Source organism: Brachyistius frenatus, unplaced genomic scaffold (assembly GCF_029030835.1).
Source record: "Brachyistius frenatus isolate BFR_SWC_R1_liver_20210118 unplaced genomic scaffold, ASM2903083v1 Contig_73, whole genome shotgun sequence".
Classification (NCBI taxonomy): Eukaryota; Metazoa; Chordata; class Actinopteri; family Embiotocidae; genus Brachyistius; species Brachyistius frenatus.
Window position 1 is genome coordinate 33,910 of NW_027210672.1, and position 25,330 is coordinate 59,239.

The following is a 25,330-nucleotide window of genomic DNA, read 5'->3' on the forward strand; positions in this document are numbered from 1 at the left end:
GAGGATCCGTCCGACGAAGCGAAGGAATAAAGTGCGTTTCAACTGGTCGGACGTCTCTACAAGACTTCAGTTCAACTTTAAAAGAGCATCTGCAGCCTTAAAGAGATTTATCTTCCAGTGCTTCCCTCCTCAGTCCTCCTAAGTTCTTCAGTATTTTTTTTTTTTTTTCCTGCTGCAGGCACCAACTTATCTGATCTTATAAAATGGTTCCACATGTTTTTAGAAAAAAAAAAAAAAAAAAAAGAAATTGGATGGAAATTGTTCCAGATTTAGATCTGAACTCATCCACTTTCTGCTGCTTCTCACATGTAATGACTAATTACTGACGCTACTGTTAATATGGCTGCCTATAACAATTACTTATTGATTTATATTATGACTGATACAATATTAGGAAAAAAAAAGGAGCCCAAACTTATGACATCAAATGTCTTTGTTTTTGCACAAACATCCCCAAAATATTGAATTTACTTTAAAAAAAAAGTTACCAAATTGTCACATTTGAGGAGCTGCAGTCATGTTCACTTAATAATCCACTACGAGTAGTTGCAGTGATTCCACCACCGACGTTTAGTGCCGACACCCAATTATTCAATTTAATAACAGTCAACAGAGAAATGCAGCGTAGCAGTTTTCATGAGAAATGAAAGGAATAATGCCAAAACATTCGTTGCTTTTCTCCGTTTCGTAACACTGCAGATGGATTAACTTTTGATTTTGGACGACTGGTCGGACAAAAGGAACACGAAAGAGTTTCTTTTTTCTTTTTTTTTTTTACAAGTTGAGCTGATCCAGCAGATCAGAAAGAGATCAAAGACAAAAAGAATCTAAATCAACACAAGAGAAAAAAACCTGTGCAAAAAAAAGTTAAAAAAAAATGATGCCATGGAATCTCTGCAGACTCTCGAGTTATGAACAGGTAACGTCTCTTTGAGTGTGAGGTATCCCAATGAACCGTTTCAGTCTCGTAAAGCAGGTGGAAAAAGATGACATCATGTGCTTCCATCCACCAATCAGGAGCCAGCAAAACGATGACTCGGACCTGATCAAAACCTCAAGCCGGTCAGCTGAGATTATCGGAGTCTCTAACTCAACAATAATAACGACAGACAGCTCTCTGAACGCCAGTCATAAACATAAATGTAATATTTATATAATATAAGCTTCCTGGGGGCTTAAACTGTGATATTAAGGGCGATGAGCAGATACGGTGTTCTTTAATAACGCTGACACGACCAACTATGACGTCACACAACCGTTGAAAAATGTCCAATGGCATCAACGTGAGGTCAAAAACTTCCATCCTACTTTAAGTTAATGAGCGTTAAACATACAAAATATCTACACTGAATGTATTAAAATAACATCAATTCTGTTGCTGCTCTCGTGAATGTGACCTGTAGCTGTGTGGGGAAATTGTGACTTCATGGTCTCGAATATATCAAAAGAGGCTCTGTAGTAAGAAGCTGGACCGGAGCGGTGCGAGGAGGAGGAGGAGGAGGAGGAGGAGGAGGAGGGGGGGGGGGTAAGGGGGGCTGACAGTTGGAGGTGGGTGTGTGACGGGCCGGACCAGTCAAAACTGGAGCTTTAAATATAGCCGAGCCAGAGCGGCACTCGCTTCACTCGTTGGGTGAAAAAAAAAAAAAAGAAGCCAGAGGCTCATGAAAAAAAAAACCCTCAAGAGTTTGACTTTTTCATGCCGCACAACAATGAACATCTGGCGTCGGAACAGTTTTACATTCGCCAACAAAGTCCGTAAACGACGGCCGCTGCTGCTTTGAAGTGACTGATACAAACTACTGGAATGGCTTCGTGTTGTTTTCGGCCGCCCGCCCGGCCGGCTGGCAACCGAAAGCCCGACTACAGAGGAAATATTTGAGATTTGTTTTCCCCGTGAGAACAGCAGCAGTGAGAACATGTGGGATCCAGATACGTTGGGAGAACAAGTCGTGTTTGTGTGTTTACTGCAGTCGATTACCTTCAGAGCATTTTTTTCGCAGCTCCTTCCTAAACAGAAAACAAACTTAACTCTCACACCGGGGGGGGGGGGGGGGGGGTCGTCTGAAGGTCGGAACGAGGCTGAAAACAACCGGACGATGAGTTTGATCATTTCCTTTTCTGATGCTGCTGTACGTTTAGACAAACCATTTTTTTTGTTTTGTTTTATGAGATTTTTCTGCTATAAAAGTCACCAAAAAAATTGGGGTGTAAAAGGCCCGGGGGGGGGGGGGGCAGGGGGGTTAGACCTAACAGGAGGTGAGGTAGCCTATATACATAACGATAACATCACATATTAATCAACATCACATCAGCAAGTTTTATTTTTTTGTGTTTTTGTTTTTATTTAATAAGCTGGTTCATAAATTATCGCACATAAAAGATTCTTTTCAGTAGTTACAAAGTGGAGAGCAACTTCAGTTTAGCGCCTGGAAAAATAAAAACGATGAGAAGATTTGCCGACGGGAGGGGGAGGAGGAGGGGGGGGGGGGGTCTGATTCTCGACAAATATCGGGAGTTGACACGGCGGAGCAGAGAAGACGGAGGTTTTTTCCAAACCCCCCCCCCCCCGCCCCAAAAAAAACCAACAAAAAAACGACGTTGAGTCGCGTTTCCCCGGTTACGGACGAGCGGCGTCTTCAAAGCACATGCCGATTTCTTGTTTTTCCTTTTCTCCAGTGTATTCAAAAATATAAGTCTTCAAATTAAACCGAAGGGAATAAATTATGATGTAAAAAAAAAAAAATAATAAAAAATAAAAATAATAATAATAATAATAATGAACAGCACTAGCTACATGTTAGGCTCACGAAAACAAAACCGAACTAAAACGTGTTGAGGTGGCGTCTTCTTGGCTCGACTTTCTTTCCCCCTTCGAGCGATGGATTCGAGTGGTTAAGAGGCGGCGATCAAGCCGCCGTTCCTTCATTCATTCACTTATTTATTTATGTAAAATCTTTATTCTTTTCTACAACTACTTCCCTCCTCCCCCTCGGTCCGATCACGACTGAATCGTCGAGCTCCGATTTTTGTTTTTTTGTTTTTGTTTTGTTTTTTTAAAGAAGGGGAGGGAACCCACCTCGCTGGAACCGGTCCGACGGCAGCGACGGGCTAACCCGCTAGTTTCTCACTCTACGAGGCCAAAGTCCTTTTTTGTTGTTGTTGTTGTTGTTTTTCCTCTCTCGCTCTGGTTTTCAGGATTCTTAAGCGGCCCGAGGTTTTCTTTCTCTTTCTCTCTCTCTGTGTGATGGGGAGCCTACTTGGACATTTGCTGTTGAACGTGCTGCAGGAACTCGTGGTAGGACGACGCCGACTCGGACCGGTCCTCCACCAGGTGCTGGAACAACGTGGCGTTCGCCGAAGGATCGTCTCTGCAGGAGAAACAAACAAACAAAAAAAACAACAACAAAGAAGAGAGTTAAAGAGTTGTTTTTTTTTAAACATACACAACAACCTTCCTGTATTTTCTGTCTTTGTGCCACAATAACCGACTTCACTTCGACTGGAAGCTCATTGGAGTGAATGATTACAGCTGGAAAAACCTGTTTGGGGGTCGAATGGAGACCCGACCGCTGCTTTGTTTTGTTTTTTAGCTCCTCTTTTAAATTACAGCAACTTGAACATGTCAAATCTAACACGAGAGAGAGGATACGGAAACAATGCGTTCATACCGCCGCTGTCAATCAGTGACCTCACTGCTTGATTGGCTGTTTACGTTGGAAATAGTTTCTGTCAACCTCGGGCCGGGTTTCTTTAACATGAAACCGTCCACACCCTGTTCAGTGTTCAGAGCCGGCGAGAGCAGCTTTTTTGTTGTTGTTGTTTTTTTTTCTTTCTTTCTCCCGGAGAGACGTCACATGAGAACACGTTTCCCCTTCAGGACGGATGTAAACTCTGAACCAGAGGCTTCACAGGTGAAACAGATAATTACTGTTTTCCACTTCAAAAACGGGTTTTTCTTTCTACGGTTGAACTTTTAAACTTTATTGTGCAAAAAAAAAAAGAAAAAAAAGTTTGTTGACACTTGAAGGCTGTTTTTTTTTTTTTTTACATTTATATGCTAAAAATGCAAAGTTTCTCTGGTCATAAAAAAAACCCCAAAGGGACTTAAAGGGGCGGGGCTACGAGCTTGATTCAGAAAATCACAAACGATGTTGGTCCAGTTTTCAACTTGCGCAAAACGATGATGTGGGAAAACTTGAAGCGTCCAAATACTAAGAAATGAAATTCATCGCGTGTCCAAAGGTTAAAACTTTACGAATGAAATATATTTGAATATTCGTAGATTCTTGACATCTTCAATGAGGGAGAAGCCGTGGATGTTATTTTTAAGGATTTTTATGAGGTAATTTAAAGTTTTTTAGGCGGGAAAGGTGTCTCAGACAAAATAGTTTTGTCCACCGCAGTTTATGATCAGATGGAAACTTGTGTTCTTTCATCGGTTGACCTGTAAAAAAAAACAAAACTTTTTTTTCCCCCCTCTAGCGCCACCATCAGTTCAAAACTTAAACTCTGCTTTAAGACCAAAACACCCGCAAAAACTAAAGTTCGTCTCATCAGTGTTTCGTGCTCGTTTAGATTACGATATTAAAACTTTACTGATTCCATAACGATATCACGGCATCAAGAGGAGTCTAATAAATATATCTAGTGCTCTAAAAAAAACACTTTTTGAAATCTTCTCCGGCTCTTAATTGTACTTCAATGAGATGAACTCCTTATTTTGTATTTTTCCCAGGAAGTGCCGCATGACGATAAATGAAGTGAAACTCGCCGAGGTCACAGAAAAACTGCGCTCTTATACGTTCCCCGTCCGACTTTGTGGCACAACAACATCCGAATGCGAGACGATGACGCCCACGTTCGAAAACAACACGAGCTAAAAGTCCGACGCGAGTCCAGATGTGCGGCGGCGCTCACTTGACGACGTGTACGGAGGAGCAGAACGCCCGGTTGTCCTGCAGCCAGTCGAGGAGCGCTCGCAGCCTCTCGGACAGCCGAGTCTCCAGCTCAGGAATGTGACTCTGGGATTCGTGGAAAGAGAAAGAGAAAGAGAAAGAGAGAGAGAAACCAAAACATCACACATGCTGTTTTCACTGTCGTGTTTTCAGAACAATGCAGATTCATCGCGGCTGCACGCTGCGGCCGCCAGAAAAAACAAAAAAACATGCCTGTGGGAGGTTTTTTTTTGGGACTGGGAGGGTTTTCTAGGTAACTGTGGGACTCGGCGACCTCGTCGCTAGAAAAAAAATAAAAAATAAACAGCACAAACGAGCGCTGACACTCGCTGTTTTTGCTCTGGGTGTTGCCGTGACGCCCACGGCGTGCGGTAACGACAGAACGTTCTAGGTGGCTGCACAAACGCTTCAACCAGCAAATCTGTTTTTGCTGCATCAGATGTTTGTTTTGTTTTGTTTTTTTTAGAGAGAATAATAGAAATACAGAGTTCCTTCCTTCATTGTGCAGAACAACTGCAAGTCATTTTTCAGGGAAACGTGTGCAAGGTTGCGTTGCATCATTCACCCAGCAGCTGGGCGGTAACGTGGACTGTCAGTACAGATATCCATTTCCCCTAAATCACACTTATTCTCTGTATTTTTCCTGATATGATGGATGTGGACTGAATATGAATGTGCTTCTTTTTTTTTTTCTAAAGACGAACAATCGCCTCGTGTTCGTTTGTTTGTTGTGCTCACCATGTTGGGGGGGATCGACGCGTAGTCGGGGCAACCCAGAACGTCCCGGATGAACATGCCGTTGCAGCTTTTACCGATCCACAGATAAAACACCTGGAAAGGTGAGCGGAGAGCACAACGATCGTTGAAGTTAACAGCTCAGTAAAAAAATAAAAAAAAAAAAAAATTGCTGAGTCATGACTAAGCTTCAGCAGCATCACAGCATAAAACATCAAATATCTTCCATTTCTGACAGATACTTTGCAAAGATATCGAGCATCTTCTCAGAAAACTGCAATTATTCAGGTTTTTTTGTGTGTTTTATTTGTCGGGGTGGAAAAATGCCAATTAAATGAAATCATATCTTCCAAACACAAAAGGTGAACCAATACCGGAGTTATCACTTGTTGTTCTTTTGGACCGAAACAACTTGTCTTTAATTTACTTGAAAGGAGCGGCAGAAGAAGTAAGAAATATAAAATCATATTTTGAGGAGCATCTTGAAATCTTACGGTGCCGCAGTCCATGAGGTACGCTCCGTCCCTGATCAGCGTCTCGGCGGACAGGTGGAGCAGAGGAGGCTGAGGAACCACCGTGTCGTTCAGATGCAGCGCCCCCTGCAGGTCACACGGGACCGGTCAGATTAACAAACTAACATTTGAAATGAATAAATATTTCATCATTTATTAAATAAATAACAAATACGTATTAAATTCCGTCAGCGTGGAGTGCAGCTCGGGTTGTGAATTGTTCTTCAGTTTGGAGATCAAACTGGTTTTGAGTTGAAATCTGAATTACTCAAGCAAATTAAATGAATCAAAAAGCCTTTAATCACTCACTGCCATTCAGTCACAGTTAAAACTCACGCCAACGCGTCAGGGCAGGTTTTAATCACCCTCTGGAGCGCCTCAGATTTCTTCTCAAGGTATTAAATTCTGTGTAGTTGTTCACTTGTAAGTGTGTCATAATGTGTTTGTTCAGCGTCCTACCTGGTCGGACATGTTGTCCAGCCTGTACAGGTCCGGATGAACCATCCGCATCAGCTGCTGCAGCGGCTGCGTCTTGAACTCACACATGGCGAAGACGCGCTCGTCCAGCCGCGTGCTGGTGCCGGTCCGCAGAGCTTTCTGTGAACGAAAGGCAAATCTTTTGTTTCTGCCATTTATTCATTTATTTTTTTTACCTTTATTTTACCAGGAAGTCCCAATGAGATTAAAAAAATAAAAAATATGGGGAAATGAAGTTTTTTTTCGAGATCTGTCACAGAACCGGAGGGTTCATTATAAAGCAAACTCATAACTACCAGAACTGAAATGGAGAATGTGTAGAGAGCGTAGAGGACTTTAACTTTAAGTCTTTTGCTGCTTTACAGTCTCAAAAAAAAAAAAAAAAAAATCACTGTACACACTTTAAAAAAAAACGTGTTAATAAACTGAACATAAAGTTTCAGAAACATTTCAACCTTTTAAATCAGCAGGAATAATCTGCCACAGATGATGTCATTTACTAAGTACTTCTTTATTCTGTGTTCTTTGCCGCATTAACACTCATGAATGGTCGAGGGTGTAAACGGCTGCAGACCGTTTGACTCAGAGAAATCAAATAAAAAAAAAATAGGTGTGTGGGTGTTTGAATGCGATCACACCCTGCGTGTATGAATGCACACGTCTTGGGTGGATGAATACAGTCATTCAGAGTCTGTGACTGTGAACTCTGGATTTAACAGTGGGTAAGTGTGTGTGTGTGTGTGTGTGTGTAGAAGACATTTCGTAGTTCAGGTAAAGGTTGTTTTCAAGATGTGTAAAATGTTCTAGACTCTCAAACTGCATCGGAAAAAAAAAATCCCTAAGGAAGCCTGTTAAAAGTGATTTATTACGTGTTTGTACACAAACTCACACCTTTGCAGATATTCAGACTGTTTCATTGTGTTTTGTTTTTTTTCTTTTGGGAGTTTTAAGCGTGTGTGTGTGTGTGTGTGTGTGTGTGTGTGTGTGTGTGTGTGTGCGTGTTTGTGTGTCTTTTTCTGCGCCGCACCTGTTTGAGCAGAGCGAGGATGTAGAGCGGGAAGAGGCGCATGGCGGCCGGGACGACGAGCCCGGACTGCTGCAGGTTCGACACGTTGCTCTTGTAGGCGCTCGCCAAGTCCACCACCGCGTTCACCAGGGCGTCCCGGGCATCCGACAGGCTGGAGGTTACCGACCGGTCGATGGCTGGAAGATACAGACATGAATTAAAGAGGATTTTTGCTTCCTTCCGTTCCTCTGAACAGAAATTTGAGGTTGAGTTGATTATAATAAAATAGTAAAAACAGTAAAAGACAAGTTTGCAAAAATAGTCAACAGGAAGTCTAAGTTGTGTACGATTTGTGTAAAAACAAGCGAAACACTGAAGGAGTGTTTTCATAAAATAAAAGCTTATTTTATTTCAGTGCCCAGAATCATATTTCAAATATAATTGTTTATTAGGGATGTCAGACCAAGTTTTTATTGGCACAATCCGATAAATTCAATCCAATACTTGAAATAACTATGACACATTGAAAAAAAACACACAAACAAAAAAAAAAACAAGCGCTGCTTCTAAATTGTGATTCACTTTGTTTTACAAGCTACAAAATAGTTAAGGACTCACCCATGTTGGCTAACAGACAGGTGATGGCTTGGACGTCAGCTCCGGCGTACACGTCGCTCAGCTGGTTGACCACCGGTAGACACATCGTGTGGACCCGGATACGCCGCTTCCCTACAAGGGAGAGACGCGTGAACAGTAATTAAAAAAAGAACATTTCTTCTCACTATGCTTTCGTATTTTGGCAATAATATGCTTGATGATGTGACAAAATATAATAATAAACTTTATACGTTTAGCAGCTTATAATTCAAGCAATACTATTGCTGTGCTGCACGCACACACAACAACAGATATTAAAGATCATAAAAAAAACGTGTTAAAATGTCATTTAAAAATGAAATAAAATGCAAAACAACAGATCAAATTAAACACAAACAACACATCAAATAAAATAAAAGACAGTTAAAATATGGAATAAATATTCGATCATTTATAATAAGTGTTATAGACTTATATGGATGTCATAAAGTTTACCTTCAAATATTCTGTAAAAAATGTACACGTTACTGTGGTTTGTTGGATATCTGATCACAATTGAAATCATTGCTCCTCTAACGAACTAACGCCGACATCCTGCTGCTGCTGTGTGCAAGTTGTGCACGAAACATAAGACACACCGCTGCGCCGCAAAACACCACATCACATCGACAAGACCGAATACTGCCCCATTATCACAAAAAAATCATACCAATATTATTGTGAATGTTAAAATACAGAATCGTCATCCACAAAGGACTGATGAGGATCTTTTGTGTGTGTGTGTGTGTGTGTGTGTGTGTGTGTGTGTGTGTGTGTGTGTGTGTGTGTGTGTGTGTGTCTACCTTTACTCGACGTGTAGAGCAGAGCGGCCTGGAAACAGGCCAGAGACGAGTCGGCCAGGGAGTCATCGATGGACATCTGAACGGCGAAGGCAGAGTCGGGGTTCACGTTGGCCAGAGACAGCAGGTCGGTGGAGCGCACGAAGAAGTTACCGTGGAACGTGTGGATGGATAAACCTGAGGGGCGAGCAAGTGGAGGAGGCGGAGTCAAAGTAAGAGAAGCTCCAAAAGAGCACACGACGCATTAAATATCTCGACATGTGGCGGGAGCGACGGCCGACCCGGTCACCTTTAGTGCATCGTATTCTCATGACCGCCTCGAAGCCGATCTTTCTGCTGAGGTAGCGCTCCAGATCCCTCTGGAACTTCTCCAGCTGGGTCGGGTTGTGGATGTAATGGAAGGAGGGGTAGTAGAAGATGCTGCCCGCCGAATACTTGGACATGCACGCTGATGAAGAGCCGGAGGAAGAGGAGAGGGACGGTCATTTATTTACAACTCAATCAAATGATTAAAGAGTATTAAACGCTGTCGTCTTTAAAGTGTGTTAATGTTGGGACGACTGAACGTATGAGATCAAAGAAAAAACATACTAACCATCAAACACTGCAACGTACATGAATTAAAATATATATATAATCTGAACAGGGATATAAGAGGAAATAAGAGTTGATTAGCTAAACGGCTAGATATTAACGTCAGAGGCTGGTAGAGATCAAAACAGAGCTTAAAGGAGTCAAACAAGATACAGATGACGAATTTAAAATCTGTGTAGAAAAAGACTGTGAAGGTTTCTTAAGTCTCCAGAATTGATGTAGTTTATGATTCAGATCAGATTCAGGTGGAGGAGAGACCAAATCTGTTTTTAAACAGCTGTGAGCTGTTGGTGAACATTTCCTAGAGGCAAACAGGTGTAAAAATAAGTCCTGAAAATAGACCTGAGTCTTGATCAAATCTTTCAGGACTAAATGTTACGCTGCCACAACAACGATCAGGAACCAGAAGATGAAGAATCTGAGTATAGTTGTGGAGCAAAGACCTCCGATTTGCCCATAAAAATCTTTTTTTTTTTTTCAGTATAATTCTGCACTTCTGGTTTGCATTTTAGGATCTAAAGTAATCAATCTGTGGACAGGTGGAAGCTACAAACGTTACACGGCCACCTATTCAAACCCCACAGCGATCGTTTCTTCCTCGTTTTTGACGTAGCTCGTCATGAAAGAGTCCGTGAGGTGGAAATGTCGGTGTATCTCACCCAGCGAGGCGAGGTCGGCGTACTGGGAGCTGAGCAGGAAAAGATCCACTCCGATCTGCTGCCCCGAGCAGTCCAGAGCCAGCTTCTTATAGAAGTCTGTGGCGGGGCCGAGGTGCTGAACTCCCTGGAAAACATACAGAGTTATTACCAATAGATCCATATGATGGTCACAATATTGAAGAAATTACTGGGGTTGGGGGTTTTTTTTGGGGGGGGGGGATTAAAGTATGACATGAACAGACTGCAAATTGTTTGGCTGACAAGAGTGCAACGTTTTTTGTTTTTGTTCAGCCTCTAAATCTTCCTCAAAAAGCATATAAAACCAGCAGAAAGTGACATTCTCTGAGCACGAAGCACATCTGTTCTTCGTTGGGATGAATTTGTGACTTCTGGAAATCCCTTTTTCTGTGACTTCATGACAGTTTATTTCAAAGAGGAAAATGAGATGATGAGCGTCGATAAAAAATCTCCAGGAACGGGAAGACACACACAAAAAAAAGGGAAACTTCAGTTGAAACGGTTGTAGAGATACGGTTGTGATGTTGCAGCTGGTAATAAAAGAGGTCCGTAGTGGGAATATAAATATGACACTACCGAGGACAGTAAGGAATAAATCCACATAGTCATAGCTCTGTGGTCTTATTTCATTTGTCATGCTTTTTTTTTTTTTTTTGGGGGGGGGGGGGGGTTATGCTTAATAAATCACTCTTACAGCAGAAGTCCATTTTCTATTTTAGTAAAATGGTAAAAGACAAAATGTGCAAAAAACAAAGAGATTAACAGAAACATCCTCAACCTTGGGGCTCGAGCGCTGGTTGGGGTCCTCTCTGGACTGCAGCTTGCCGGCGCCGAGCGTCGGCAGCTGAGTCTGGAACACGGTGACGCGCCCGCCGGTGGGAGACATCAGCTTGAAGGCGGCCTGTAAGGTGGGACCGAGGGCGCTGTGGGTCTCCCTGGTCTGGCTGAACATGGCCGGCAGCGACGTCAGCAGGTCCTTCACCAGCTGGGAGGGAGGGAGGGAGTAATGACGGGAAACAAACAAACAAAAACCATCAAGGACTTGTTGTTACCAGACATTTTGGATGAACTTTTTTTTTTTTTTTTTTTCATATTTGCTTCCTTTTTAGCGAGTTAAATCTACTCTGAACGGTAACCAAGCATTTTAATCGCACGTCGTACGAAACGAGTAAAGAACGAGACAGAAAGAGAGGCAGAGGAGACGAGGGGCGTGAAGATGAAGAAGAGGAGAGAGGACACAGAAAAGAGAAGTCTACCTCGGCGCTCTCCTTTAGATTCACTATCAGACTGTCGTGGGATGGTATGAAGACATCTGCAAAAAAAGAAAGAGACATTATAACAAAACAAAAACATAATATTAACACAGTTTATTAATCCATAAATAAAACCGCATAGAAAGTGCATTCAGTTTTCTAAGGGAAATCTAAATAACGTCTCAAGACATTTTATATTTCTGAAAGTTTTAAATGTGAATTGAAGGTCTTATCAGATCAATACGTCTTCCACCGATTTGCTGACGGAGCGAACTTACCGTCGATGTCCGACACCACCAGCATCTGCGGCTGGGACAGTCCCTCCTGGAGGTTGTAAAAGTGGATGGTGCTGTCGAAGGTGACGAAGCCCACCCTGGTGCGCGTATCCCCCGGCAACCTGAACAAGCAACAAAACAAACAAAAAAACGCAATCCCGTCAGCAACCGAAGAGCTGGGATTGTGTTCGCAAACCATCTGCTCTCCCTCACGGAGCAGCTACTTTTAAAGGCTTTTACGATAATCGACGTCTTACTTCTCCAGGTTGTCGAGAAGAGATTCACAGAAGTACTTCAGGTATCCTCCTTCCACGGCGTTGTGAGACACGTCGAGCACAAACAGGTAGGCCGCCGGCTGAGGAGGTCGCAACTGAAGGACGCGAGCACGAGACGTGATGAAGAGGATAAAAATCAGCTGACTGAATGTCAGAATTATTTACATTAAGTGGCAACTCTCATGCATGCAGCCTCTTCAAATTTAAGGTTAATAGGGTGATTTTTTTTTTCCTACAATGCAAGCTTGCCCTCTGGTGGACAAACAACCACACTGCACGTGGACATTTTTACCATGTAGTCGGAGGAGGCGATGAACTCCACGGTGGCGTTTTGGACCTCTGGCCTCTTGTGTGGTTCACCGTACGACCTCGTGACTGGATTATACATGAACTCATCTGGTACTGAAACAAGGCAGGAGAAAAAAAATGAAATAAGGTTTGACATCTTGCAAGACTACGTGGAACAAAAAGATGATGGAAGAATTCAAGTAATTACAAACACAAAACAGCAACCGACACTCAAAAAGGGCACAAAAAGAGCATGTGACTGGACTCTTACCGTCGTTGACCCGGTAGCAGAGGTTGCACTTCCACCGGCGCTGTTCCAGGAAAGTGACGAACGGGTTGATGTAGGTGCGACAGGAGCGGCAGCGCACGATGGTGTTGGATGTGATCACCGGTAACTGCTGCAGGGAGGAGGAGGGGAAAAGAAAGGTTCGAAAATGATAGAGTAAAGAAAACTACAAAATACAAAATGCATCTTGTGAGCATAACATTTTACATTTCAAGTTTCTTTTCAACTTTTCATCCCGTGACTTTTTTTGTTTGCGTGGAAACATTCCTCTACTTGTGACTCAGCAGACGACTGAAGAGGGCTTTGTTTTCTCTTTCCCGGAGGATTGAAGGAATCTTTGCCTTCCTTTGTCCTCTTTTGTATAACTGAGAACTTCTGCAGAGTCACCTGAGACATGTTTTGACTTTTTTCCCCCCACGTCTTCCACCAATCAGTCACGACGGCACCGACTCGTTCGTTCCCGGGATATTCTGTCTCCGTTATTGTACAGTTCTACCAAATAAATAAATGTTCCTCCTGGTTTGTTTTTGTTCGTCATAAGTCCCATTTACTGAGGATAATCTGACACGTGATACCAGGCTGATCCAAGAAAAATAAAAAAATGTTCAGACTTTTAGGAAGCACCCAGAAAGTACCGCACTCACCGCTCGAACCACGGAGGAGAACGAACGTCTCGTTTCACACTACAAAACAGAAATGATCACAACTGCAGGAGCTGTGTGGTGTGAAAACCGGCACATGGTGGACTGTGAAAGCTGCGTTAACAGTTATCTCGTATGAAAGCAGTGCAGCCCGACAGCTGCTGAAGAGTCTGAACACGTGATTGCGCAGCTGTTTTACTACATTAATATGAACCGATGTGTTTCTCTATGTCTTTTTTTTTTTTTTCCCGTCCCCTTGCAACGCACCGGAGCATTTCATCATTTTTTTCCGAGCCATTGAGCTGCATTCAAAGTATTGGTGTTCACTTCCTGCTCTGCCATCCACGAGGTATCAGTGCATCCCTGCTGTCCGTCAGGTCGTCCCTACCGACACCGCGTCACCTGACACTTCTATAAATACGCGTATTTATCTTTCACCTCATCATCCTCCTGCTGCCGTAACAACAGCTGCCAACTGTCCACAAAAGACCTGTAACTGCCTCAGTGGTGTTAACACCGGGACATTTTAAATAATATCGTTTCCTTTCTCTCGGGGTTCAGTTTGGGAAATGGCGTCAAAATCACCAATTTCTTTTCATAAAGACGAATTATATCGCAAAACTGTCTGCTGTAAAATACTCTAAAGATCTGTAAACTGGTTCCTCTTTTGCAGAAAAAAAAAGCAACCCCTGTTCTTCACTGCATATTTTGAATTTTAAATAATAAATCAAAGTGCAACAAGGTTAAAAAAAATAAAATGAAAATATTAAATTAAAAAAAAAAAAAGACTAAGGATGAAGAAACTTCTTTGACAGCAAATCTACAATGCACATGATTTATGTAACTAGTATTTAGTATCCTGAGTTTTTATAACAAACTATAGTGTAAGAAATGTTTTTTCGAAGTGATAAATACAAAGATTTCTTAACAAAACCGTTCATTTTAAGGGCAAAGTAACGGTCAAAGTTAAAGAGTCTTCATTTAGTCACAAAGTAGTAACGGCTTCGGTTTAGTCCAAAAAAAAAAAAAAAAAAAAAAGAAATCTGAATATTTGTAGCTAATTTATCTCCAAGACGAAAACATCCATCTTAGAAAAAACAAAGTTCTGTGTCTGCGTGTTTTACTGAGGTGAGTTTCGTACCTGTAGATCTCTGAAAGGGTGGAGGAGGAGGCCCAGAGGGAGTCGGGCCTTGTTGAGTAAAGCCTGCGTCTGGGGGATGCTGCTCAGGGTGCACCTGAACGTCCTGACGGGAAGAACACGAGGACGGAGAGACGATGAGACGACACGCGAAGGCTTTTACGTCCCGTTTATAACTGTACGTTTCTATATTTGTATACGTTCATTTCCTAATTTAAAGTTCATAAGATTCTGCGTTATAACCGCTTGACTTACTGTGGGCTGCAGTTGACCTTCTTCAGGTCGGGGCTGAGGTTGGGTTCGGGGGCCTCCAGAGGTCTGGGGGGCAGCAGGTTCCTCTCGTGCAGCAGGTTGATCGGCATCAGGGCCTCCACCTCCAGCTCCGGCACCCCGCTGAGACCCCCGAGGGCCGCGGACAGCTGGGAGAGGTTGGGGAACGGCTGAAGGAGAAGGGAGGGGTCGGAAAAAGAAAACAAGTGAGTTCGAGGAGAGGAGAGAAAAACGTCTGGATGAGGACGGAAGATTTAAACAGCAGCTCAAATTCACGATTAAAACAAAACAGTTAAGGCTTGTTTTTGTTTTTTTACGTTTGTGTATCAGCTTTATAAAAAAAAAATAATAATAATAAAAAAAAAAAATCACTGAAACAAATAAAAAACACACCAACAAACTCCAGGAAAACAAAAACACCTGGTGTGTAAGAGTGAGATTTTACACATGGAAAGTATAAATCTATTAGAGTCGACCAAATCAGTTATCTGCTGATTATTCTGTCGATTAATCAGTATGTCTACAAAATATGAGAAAGTAGAAAAACATGTAAAAGATATTATAAATATTCTCAAAGTTTGGTCTCGTCATCTTAAAAAAATAATTAAAAATTCATTTTCTATCGGTAGCAGTGATTAAATGTTGAATCCAGGTTGGTTTTTCACAATAAAATCCACCACTAGAATTTAAAAACATGACGTTCCTCACCTGTGAGTACTGCTGGTAGCTCGCCTGGCCGTACGGGTCGTGGGAGGGGGAGGCGTCGGCGAGGGCGGGCGGCCCCTGCCGGTAGGCCGGCTGCATGCTGGGGGGGTAACCGTAGCTACCGTAGGGCGGAGCCTGGTTGGTCATATCGTTGGAAGGTGGCATGGAATCTGGGCACAACACATTGTTCAGCATTAGAGAGTCATGTGATGGAGGTTAAGACTCGGGGGAAAAGGTTTTCACAGGTTTTAATATGATTATGAAAAATGAAAAGATCACAGTGCGTTCCGGCAATTTACAATTTCACATCACCCCATCAATGCATAAAATATATATTTGATACTTGCTGATCATGTGTATAATTAAAAGTAGCAAAATGCACGTATTTTTTATTCTTAAAACTGCTTCGAATGTTTCTTTTTAAAGTAGAAATAAGTCGGTGATGTTTTTTAAAGTTTTGATTTTCCAGCTTTTATTTCCGTCATGCCGGTTTCAGACTGCACAATATCTTTCATTGCAGTCTGAACTGGACATTCATGTTGTTGTTTTTTTTTGTGAAAGCTGCATGACTATTTTATAAAGTCTACGATGCATTTTTTTTTTCTTCTTCTTCTTTTTTAACTGTTACCACAAAGAACATTATAACAGTTTATTAAGGTGTTATAGTGCAGATTTAGTTGGTGTTTTTTTGTCAGTGATGAAGATTATACCTGGATAGCTGCCTCCTTCGAGGGAATCATAGCTGTTGGGCACCGGAGAAGCACTGCCGGTGGTGGAAGAGGACGTGTCACCGCCTGAGAGAAAAAAAAAAAAGGAAATAAAAAACAAACAGGATTCAAATATCTGAAGTTAAAAGCTGAAGATTGCTTGAGAGGCAAAGAGATGACCAATGGGAAGAGAAGAAGAAAGAGGACAAAAACAGTTCAAGAAATGTAGAACAGTAAAATAAGAGAATAAAAGAGGATGAAGGACAGCAGCTGTAGATGAAGTTAATAAGGAAGGAAGGAGGGTTAAGGTAAAAAACAACAACAACAACAACAACATGAAAGAGAACCAAAAGTAGCTCTTTTTGTTTGGCCGTGAAAAGTGTGCCGTGCCGGGACTCCCTCGGGCCTCAGAGGGAGCAGGGGAGGAGGCGGAGCCATGAATGCTGCAAAGAAAACCAAGAAAAGGACGAGCGAACGCACATACTTTGCTTTGTGGGGGAGATTCAGGGCCCCGAGGACAGGAAATATGGAGGATGGAAATATGAGAAAAGCAAAGACGATGTGACAGGAAGTCATTATAATCATCTCGAACTCTTACCTGTGGAGGTTTAAGATCACGGCTCCTCCGTTCTTCAGTCTCTAATTTACTTTCATTCAAGTTTTTTCTGAATAATTTGTCGACTTTAGAAGGAAACTTAACGGTTTTATTTACAACATATAGTGGAGGAAATATTCAAGATTCAGCAGAGTTAACGAATAGAAGAATCATCCTCAGAAGGTATTTCAAGTCCCCCCGTGGTTAATATTTGACTCCATTTATACATAATTTGCTCAAGGTCAAGGTACAGCTGGTTTTTAACCGTTTCATGAACGGGAAGGCAGCTCGGTCCAGTGAGACGGACATGAGGCCTAGTTTGTTGTAAAAAAAACTCAGTCTTCCTGGTCATGTTCAGTTTAAATAAGGTAACTGGATTTGCACGAGTTTCTTGAAGACAACAAACAACACCTTGGATCAAGTGGTACTTGTTTTGTTTTTTTAATTAGTACAGTTTTATCAAATATTCAACGAGTCCTATGATACATTGATATATTTAATGTAACAGCAGTTCAGCTGCAACCTTTTGTTGCATGTTTTGCCGACTAGTTCACTTTTTCTTTGCCTCAGTATCAAATGAAATGAAAGTAACAAATGTCCAAAAATAAATCTCAACAAGACACAAAAACAAGCCATAAGTCTTGGAAATGACATGCTTTTTGGGTTGGTTTTTTTGTGTCCTTGCATGTCAAATAATGAATAGGCTTTCCAAAAGGATTACATGGGCAGAATATTTAAATGAACCCATTAATCCAAGTGGGCCATAAAAAAAACAACTAAAAAACAACCTAAAAAAAGATCAACAACAAGCCAAGTGAGGCGTGACAGGCGGAGAGCTCATTGGTCAGAACGGGATCCAATTATCTCCGACTAAATCGGACCAGCAGACTCCTGGATTATGAGCTCGGGAAGAGGAGGACGCCAGGACAGCTAAGCCTTCCTCCTCCTCCTCTTCCTCCTCCAAGATTCTCCTGACACCTCCATAAATTCACTTTGTTTTCCCTCGAAGCTGAAGCCCTCCTCAGATTACTAATAATTAAAGCTGACAGGTTCCTCCTTTCTGATTTATGTACAGTAAGTGTGACAATGGGGACGGGTGGATGGGGGGGGGGGGAGTGGAGTCCGCATGTACGTGATGCAACATGTATTTGAGTAAACAACTCAGCCTCGCCATGACAACCGAGTACATCTTATGGCGTTCGGTTTTGTTTTTTTGCCACCGGTGGTAATGCTGACTCAGCAGAAGACACAACAAGACACAGCGAAGGGAAAAGGAAACGAGCGTAGGTCGACTCCAGTGAGTCGATTGAACTGCAGATAAGACTTTTAATCAATTAGCTGATGAGGAAGATTAATCCGCAACTAATGCACCGGTTGGTGTTTATTTTAAAGTGACTATTTGTGGACGGTAAAATGAAATATGTTTTGGGTTTGGGATTTTGTTTTGGATTTAATAGATTGTGAGGATAATTTTTAATATTTTTAAGACCAAAAGATCATTTAATTAATTACTAATAAAATAATCATTTTAATTATTACGTTACGGATTGGTACGGCTTCTAGAAAATCAACAACTAATATTACCGGGGGGCGGGTGGGAGGTGGAGACATCACGAGGGATGAAGCTAAAACCTGCTTCTCGTGTTATTATCAGATGTGCTAATGACCGCTTGCAGCGCTGACGATGCTCCCTCACGGGAAAGTCAGCGAACACGCCTGTCGGCGGGGAACGGCTATATTTAAACACACGTTAACCTCTGGCTGATGACACGGCTCCTCCGGGATCGTCATCGAGCAGAGCACCTAAGCGCTACGTGGGACCGTTAAAAGTCCTCAAGATATCTTAAATGTTAAAAGAAACGTAAAAGAAGTTGTTCTAATTCACACAGAATTCATAGACTCATTTTAGTTGTTTGATTTGAAGTCTATTCGTATTATTTAAATTGAACTTTCATTTTAAAACAGCGCAAGATCTGCATATTAGTGTTACATATTGACATTAAAATAGTGGCATATCAAAGTTGTTGTTTTTTATACATTTTTTGGCAAATTTTCCGTAAATATTTTTTTTTTTTTTTTACTCATTCAGGCGGAGTTTATTTCTACTTTTTAATCAAAATGATTAATCACTAAATCCAGTGGTGGGACAAATCTGCCCCAATCTGGTTTGCTTTTTAGAATTTGCATCAGAAATTGTCCATACTTTCCTCACAAATCTGTGTAACCTTGTATATTCAAAGTTCATGTAAATCTGAACTTGAAGCATGTAAAGGCCAATAATTTGCCTGACAAACACAAATCGGTAGCGGTTGAAAACATACGGCCTGCTGCTGCTTCTCAAACGTGTTTTTCCTCGTCAACCAATAATGAATAACCTGCCAGAAGCCTCACTTATTGATGGACAAAGTTGCATCTGCATTAAAATACAATCCTGACATGAAAGAAATGAAATAACAGAAATAAACTCAACAGAAGCCTTAAAAAAAAAAAAAAAACCTCTGATCTACTTACCGGTCACCTTTTCTGAGAGAAGGAAAAATATTTTATGCACGCAGACTTTACAACATTAACACTGAATGAGTGTGAGAGGGGGTGGGGGGGGGGGGGGGGGGGGGGTATGGCACACAACGGGTGAACTTTGCGAGGACGGCCGGACGAAAGAAATCTGATTAGCCTATTAGAAAAGGAGACGACACAGATGATGAGTGGGTGGGACTGATTCGGAGAGGGTGTTTTTGCAGATGGAGCAGCAGAAGTGACAGATGGAGGGGGTGGGGTGAGGGGTGGGGTGGGGGGGAGAAGGAGTCTGAAGAAATGCAGAAAGTAACGTGGGCATGGCACAGTTTATGGAGAACTACGTTGTGTTCATGGGGGGAGATGAGAGACAGTGGCAACAAAAAACAAAACAAAAGGGATTAGGGAGGTAAAAAGCTATAAAGCAGACCTGCTTCCTCATCCTCATCCTCCTCCTCCTCATCATCATCATCAGAGCTGGATGACGAGGGGGCCGCGGCGGGGCCCGAGGTGGCGGCAGAGGCAGAGCTAGCTCCACTATTAGCAACATATCCGTACTGCATGCCTGTTGGAGGGGGGAGGGGGGAGGGGAGGGGAGGGGTACATAAGAAGAACTTGAGTGACTGTCAGGAAACGGGTGGAGGGTTGTGGGTGGGTGGAGGAGGGGCGGGGGGGTCGCAGCAATCAGGAAGAAGATACCGTGTGTGTGTGTGTGTGTGTGTGTGTGTGTGTGTGTGTGTGTGTGTGTGTGTGTGTGTGTGTGTGTGTGTGTGTGTGTGTGTGTGTGTGTGTGTGTGTTTAATTGATCAAAAGAGACGATGAGCCGCCGGTTTCCGTCGACACATTTGAGGTCACGCGGAGAAAAGTGCTCGTTGATCTTTGTTTTCGTTGCTCGTAAACACCTCCAGCAAAACAGAAATAGACCGAGAACATTTTCTGAGAGCGAAAGTCACAACAAGGCATGTTGCTAAGGCAGGTTTTAACATTAACGTAGTATTTTGTAAAAATCATCATTGCTGACGTCATATTAAAATCGGTCATGACGATCAGTGTTACAATCCCAGATCAATAAAATCGCGGCGCTCGATTTAACGTGAATTTGCTGTGAATTTTCTGCGTGTCCTTTTGTTTTGTCGTCTTCTCCTGATGTTGCGCAACATGTTTTCGGTTCGCCTCAGACCAACATTACCGAGAAGTGAAACTGATTTGGACACATTTTACTGCAGAAATGTAATGACACAAAACTGAAGAAATGTCTCATTTCTGGACGCAAACTGTTTTGGTTGTTGTTTGTTTGTTTTTTTCAACCCAAATAACTTTTAAATGCAAATGCTGCTGGTGAAAGAGTCCGATTGACCTGACCTGCCAGTAAAAGGTAACAGTGGTCAAAATCCGCAGGTCGCAATTAATGTGTGTGTGTTTGCAACAGATAACATGTGCTACATTTCCAGTGCAGCTGTGGGCATGTGACACACACACACACACACACACACACACACACACACACACACACACACACACACACACACACACACACACACACACAGTATGCAGGACTGGACTCACTGAACAAGTTGCACCAGAAAAGACAGAAAACAGAGACCTAATGTTTAACCATCACAATACTTTAAAACACAAAGTTAAAAAAAGAAAAAGTCTTCAAGACAAGTTCGGACCCTTTTTTTAACCAAAATTCAAGACACATATAAAATGACACCGTCTCAAACTAATGCATGTTTCACTTCACCAGGAAAAAGTGTTCTTGTTGACTTTTCAACTACAAAAAAAAAAAAGTGTTTTGGGTCTCGGTTCAATATGAACCCGTCTGTCGGGTTTAAGAGGGATCTTTCCCTCCTGGCTTCTGTGGGAATTGTTGAAACTACCTTGGTGGTGGCGGCCCGGCGAGGAATGGACTGAAGTGGAAGGTGTTCTGGAGGGCGGTCGGTCTCCGTCGGCGCCGCCGCTGTAGGAGTCGTAGCTCAGAGGAGCCGGGTGGCTCTGGTCGTAGTGTTGGTGGGCTGCAGGGGGTAAAAAAAATAAAAAATAAAGAACTGAAAATATAATATAATATAATATAATATCCTCAAGCAGAAGACCTGAGCGCTACGTGGGACTGTTGAAGTCCTCCAGATATCTTAAATGCTAAAAGAAAAGAAGTTGTTCTAATTCACACAGAATTCACACTCATTTTAGTTGCTTGATTTTAAGTGTATTATTTCAATTTAACTTTAATGTAAGTTTAAAACAGCGCAAGATCTGCATATTAAGTGTTACATATTGACATTAAAATAATGGAATAGCAAAGTGGGTTTTTTATGCAATTTTCTTTGCACATTTTCCGTAAATGTTATTTATTTATTTATTTTTGCTTATTCAGGGAGAGTTTATTTCTAAAAAAAAAAAAAAAATTAATCACTAAATCCAGTGGTGGGACAAATCTAGCCCTTCCACACAAATGGAAAATTTAAGTTTTCTTTTTGTAGGATTTGCATCAGAACTTTTCCATAATTTCTTCACAAATCTACTGTCTCTAGGTTTCATGCAAAATCTGACCTTGAAGCATGTAAAGGACAATAATTTGCATAACAAAACAAACAGGTGGCGGTTGAACACACACGGCCTGCTGCTCCTCAAACATGTTTTTTTTTTGTTATAACATTAGCAGCAGCATTTTTTTTTTTCTGCTAAAAAGCCGCACTTATTGATGGACAAAGTTGCATCTGGGGACAAAATATTCAGGACACCCCTTTAGTAATAATCCGGTACAGTTCAACAACAACGCAAATTACAGTCTCCAACGAGGACCGTTTAAATAAGTCGTAGAATGAATAACAACTGAACATTTTAATCCTCGTGGAGGGAGGATTTATTTCTGGGCTATTTTATTGTACTTTCTGCTTCACCTGTCAGTGGTTTTAATGTCATGGCTTATCTGTTTATTAATCTAACTTCTGTGTTGAGGTCTGATGCTCTGGGGGGGAAAAAAAAGAGCTGAATTTAGAGCACGGACTGGAAAACAGTAAAACAAAGTCACTATTAAATGTCCGAGCTCGGCAGATTTCTTTTCTCGGAAATACAACTGATGTCACAATTTATTTTCTTTTTAAAACAAAAATGTGTGAATTTATTTAAATTTTAAATTAAATAAAAGTGCAAGTATCAGCAACAGTACAGGTAGAAATCAGTGAAGGACGTGGAAAAAAAAAAAAAAGTATTTTACAACGGCACACTGGCAGTTTTGTACTGACAATAAAACAAACTTTTTAAATCTGATCACCGGTATGTTTGTGTGTGTGTATGCAGCTGATGGTTTCACACACACACACACACACACACACACACACACACACACACACACACACACACACACACACACACACACACACACACACACACACCTGTGCTTCCTTGACCGTTGACCGTCGGCGCCATCTGACCGGGAGGAGCCGCGCCATACCCGGGCTGCACTGCCGCCGCCGCCGCCGCCGAGGAGGAGGTGGAGGAGGAGGAAGGTGGAGGCGCGGCGCCGTACTGATGCAGAGGCGCGCCCCTCTGGGTGGCCATGACTCCGGGCGTCGGGGTGCTCTGGGAGGAGCTGAGGGTGCCATACTGGCTGCTTCCCGGCGCAGACGGGTACGAAACAATCGGGTAGAGGGGAGCGCCGGGTCCGCTCGGTGGCGCGGGAACCAAACTGGGCTGCTGGTGCTGCTGCTGCTGTTGTTGTTGTTGTTGTTGTTGTTGTTGTTGTTGTTGTTGTTGTTGATGTTGAGCGGGCTGCGCAGGGGAAGCGTGGTACGACTGCTGTCCGTAGTAGGACCCCGGGGTGGCGTAGGGTGGATGCTGCTGCAACGGCTGTTGGTTGTACCGGGCAGTCGATGGTGGAGGTGCTGAAGAGGGGAGGTACGGCTGAGATGGAGGAGCACTGTATGGCAAGGGTGCTACATGGTGCTGAGGAGGGTGGTGCTGCTGAGGAGGGTGGTGCTGCTGAGGAGGGTGGTGGTGCTGAGGAGGGTGGTGCTGCTGAGGAGGGTGGTGGTGGTGGTGCTGCTGGTTGTTCTGGTAGTAGTTTGGACTGCGGGCGGTGTTCGTGACGGGGGCTTTGTGGCCGGGGATGGTGGGGTAGCTCTGTTGTTGAGGTGGGGCTCCATAGTAGCCGCTGGGTGGGTACATGGATGGGTAGGTCTGCACCGGACCTGGAAGGAGGTGGAGGAAGAGGTGGAGGAAGAGGTGGAGGAAGAGGTGGAGGAAGAGGTGGAGGAAGAGGTGGAGGAGGAGGTGGAGGAGGAGGTGGAGGAGGAGGAAAGACTTAGTGACAATAATTTCTCCTTCCACTGCCGCCTTTTTAAAGTGGTTTTAAATGAAGCCTGTGGATCTAAAAGCTGAGAGATAATCCAGTGACCAGTTATCAGAGAGCTCCATCAGCTGTTAGCATCCACAGCTCATCAATAACAAGCACAACTCGTTCAGTGCGCGTTAAATTAAAGTGTTTTGTTTATCTAGTGCTTCCAAAAAAAATAAAAATAAATAATAAATAATTAAAAAAAAGACATTTATGAAACAATGACGCGCAAATCTGTTACACAGCTAACACTTAGCTTAGCATAGAAAGCTAGCGTGTTAGCCCGCCAACTCCACCGGGTTTTACAACGCTTCTGGACGTTAGCATGCGTTAGCATGCGTTAGCAACCGGCTAGCTGCAGCTCGACGAACCCTCCGAGTTCATCACGTCGTTCAAATACAGATGTTCAACGTGACTTTGATTGATTGACAGCAGGGCGAGACGACAGGACTGACGCGAGAGTGACAAGCAGCCGCGCTCCCTCCGGCCTTCGCCTTACCGTTCTGGTAGCGGGGCGCAGCTCCTCCGTTCGGCGTCGCGCTCCGGCTGCAGCTCCGGTCGGTGGGACCGGGCGCGGACATCGCTCGGTCCTCCCGGTTCCCGGTTTTTACGCCCGCAGATGCACCGGTCGGTAAATACACATGAGCTTCTTCTTCTCCCTCCTTCCTTCCTTCCTTCCTTCCCTCCACCCACCTCCCTCCACCTGCAAAAAAAAAAAGGGGGGGGGCGATGAAAGGTGGCTGCTGCTGGTCGGCGGAGACCCGGGCAGCCTTGGCCGAGAGCTGAAGGCTCCGGTCGGGATGTTCGAGGAGCTGAGAGCGGCGCTGCTCCACCGGCCTGCGGTCCGAGCGCTCCCCCTGGTGGACGGTCTGCGCAAGGGCGCGATAATAGATGGACGGACGGACGGATGAAACTTGTTTAATCCCACAGCAGCATAGAAACACAGTTCACAAATACGTATACAATAAAATGAGATAGAGCTTCTTTTTTTTTTCTTTTTTTTTTTAGAAAAAGTCAGACCAATGAATAAATACACACACTATATACACAAAAAAAAAAAAATACAGTTTGGGATGAAAGGAAGTGTATTTTGTTCTACAATTATCTGTGTCATTATATTGTTATATGCATAATCCATTTATATTACAAATAATCTTTATTTCTACAATGCACTGCCAATTCAAGCGGTTATTCGGTCTACGACGCCGACTCCGAGCTGGAAACGACCTCATGAAGACACGGGTTTGAGCCCAGCCAAGGAAACACACATGGTTCATGGTTTACCCGCCGAGGTAACACATGAGGTTCATGGTTTACTGAGGGCGAGTCCCCTTACTAAGCCACGTGGTTCACAGAGGGCGAGACCTCCTAAGGCGAATCCCTCTAAGGGTAAGCCACACAAGTTTGTACGTGCAGTCATACTAATACAAAACAACAAACAAAATAAAAGTCCAAAAGTGACTTCTTTTTTTTCGGACATGGTATAGTATGACACAGTGGTGTTAGAGGAGATATCTCACAGTGAGAAGTAACTTCAGAAAAAGTAAGTTCAGAAAAAGGTCATACTCCAAAAAGTCATGAAAAGTCATCCAAAATATTCAAAGAAAAGTCATACTTGTACATACATGCATGTCGTCCAAAAAGTGACCCAA

General features: G+C 42.9%; 1 protein-coding gene across 1 annotated transcript; it reads right to left on the reverse strand.

Moving 5' to 3' along the window:
• Positions 1–2,316: 2,316 nt before the first annotated feature.
• Positions 2,317–24,498, reverse strand: sec24b (SEC24 homolog B, COPII coat complex component). Its single transcript, XM_069707973.1, has 24 exons — positions 24,178–24,498; positions 22,720–23,532; positions 21,223–21,357; positions 19,770–19,904; positions 16,234–16,317; positions 15,527–15,693; positions 14,804–14,988; positions 14,552–14,654; positions 12,755–12,881; positions 12,488–12,597; positions 12,178–12,290; positions 11,924–12,042; positions 11,649–11,704; positions 11,171–11,377; positions 10,375–10,498; positions 9,411–9,569; positions 9,125–9,298; positions 8,304–8,414; positions 7,707–7,882; positions 6,662–6,799; positions 6,185–6,289; positions 5,694–5,786; positions 4,918–5,021; positions 2,317–3,368 (listed from the first exon to the last, which is right to left on the reverse strand). The coding sequence occupies exons 1-24, from the start codon at positions 24,257–24,259 to the stop codon at positions 3,254–3,256; spliced, it is 3,735 nt and encodes a 1,244-aa protein (XP_069564074.1). The 5' UTR covers positions 24,260–24,498; the 3' UTR covers positions 2,317–3,253.
• Between the last annotated feature and the right edge of the window lie 832 nt (positions 24,499–25,330).

What these genes read in the sequence shown, in the direction of transcription:
- sec24b (XM_069707973.1), bottom strand. Translation starts at nt 24,259, where the DNA reads ATGTCCGCGCCCGGTCCCACCGACCGGAGCTGCAGCCGGAGCGCGACG. An exon ending in ATCTAAAGGAGAGCGCCGAG is followed by an intron (nt 11,378 to 11,648) that starts GTAGACTTCTCT and finishes CCTCCCTCCCAG; the next exon opens with CTGGTGAAGGACCTGCTGAC. An exon ending in CGCCGACCTCGCCTCGCTGG is followed by an intron (nt 9,570 to 10,374) that starts GTGAGATACACC and finishes GCTCTTCATCAG; the next exon opens with CGTGCATGTCCAAGTATTCG.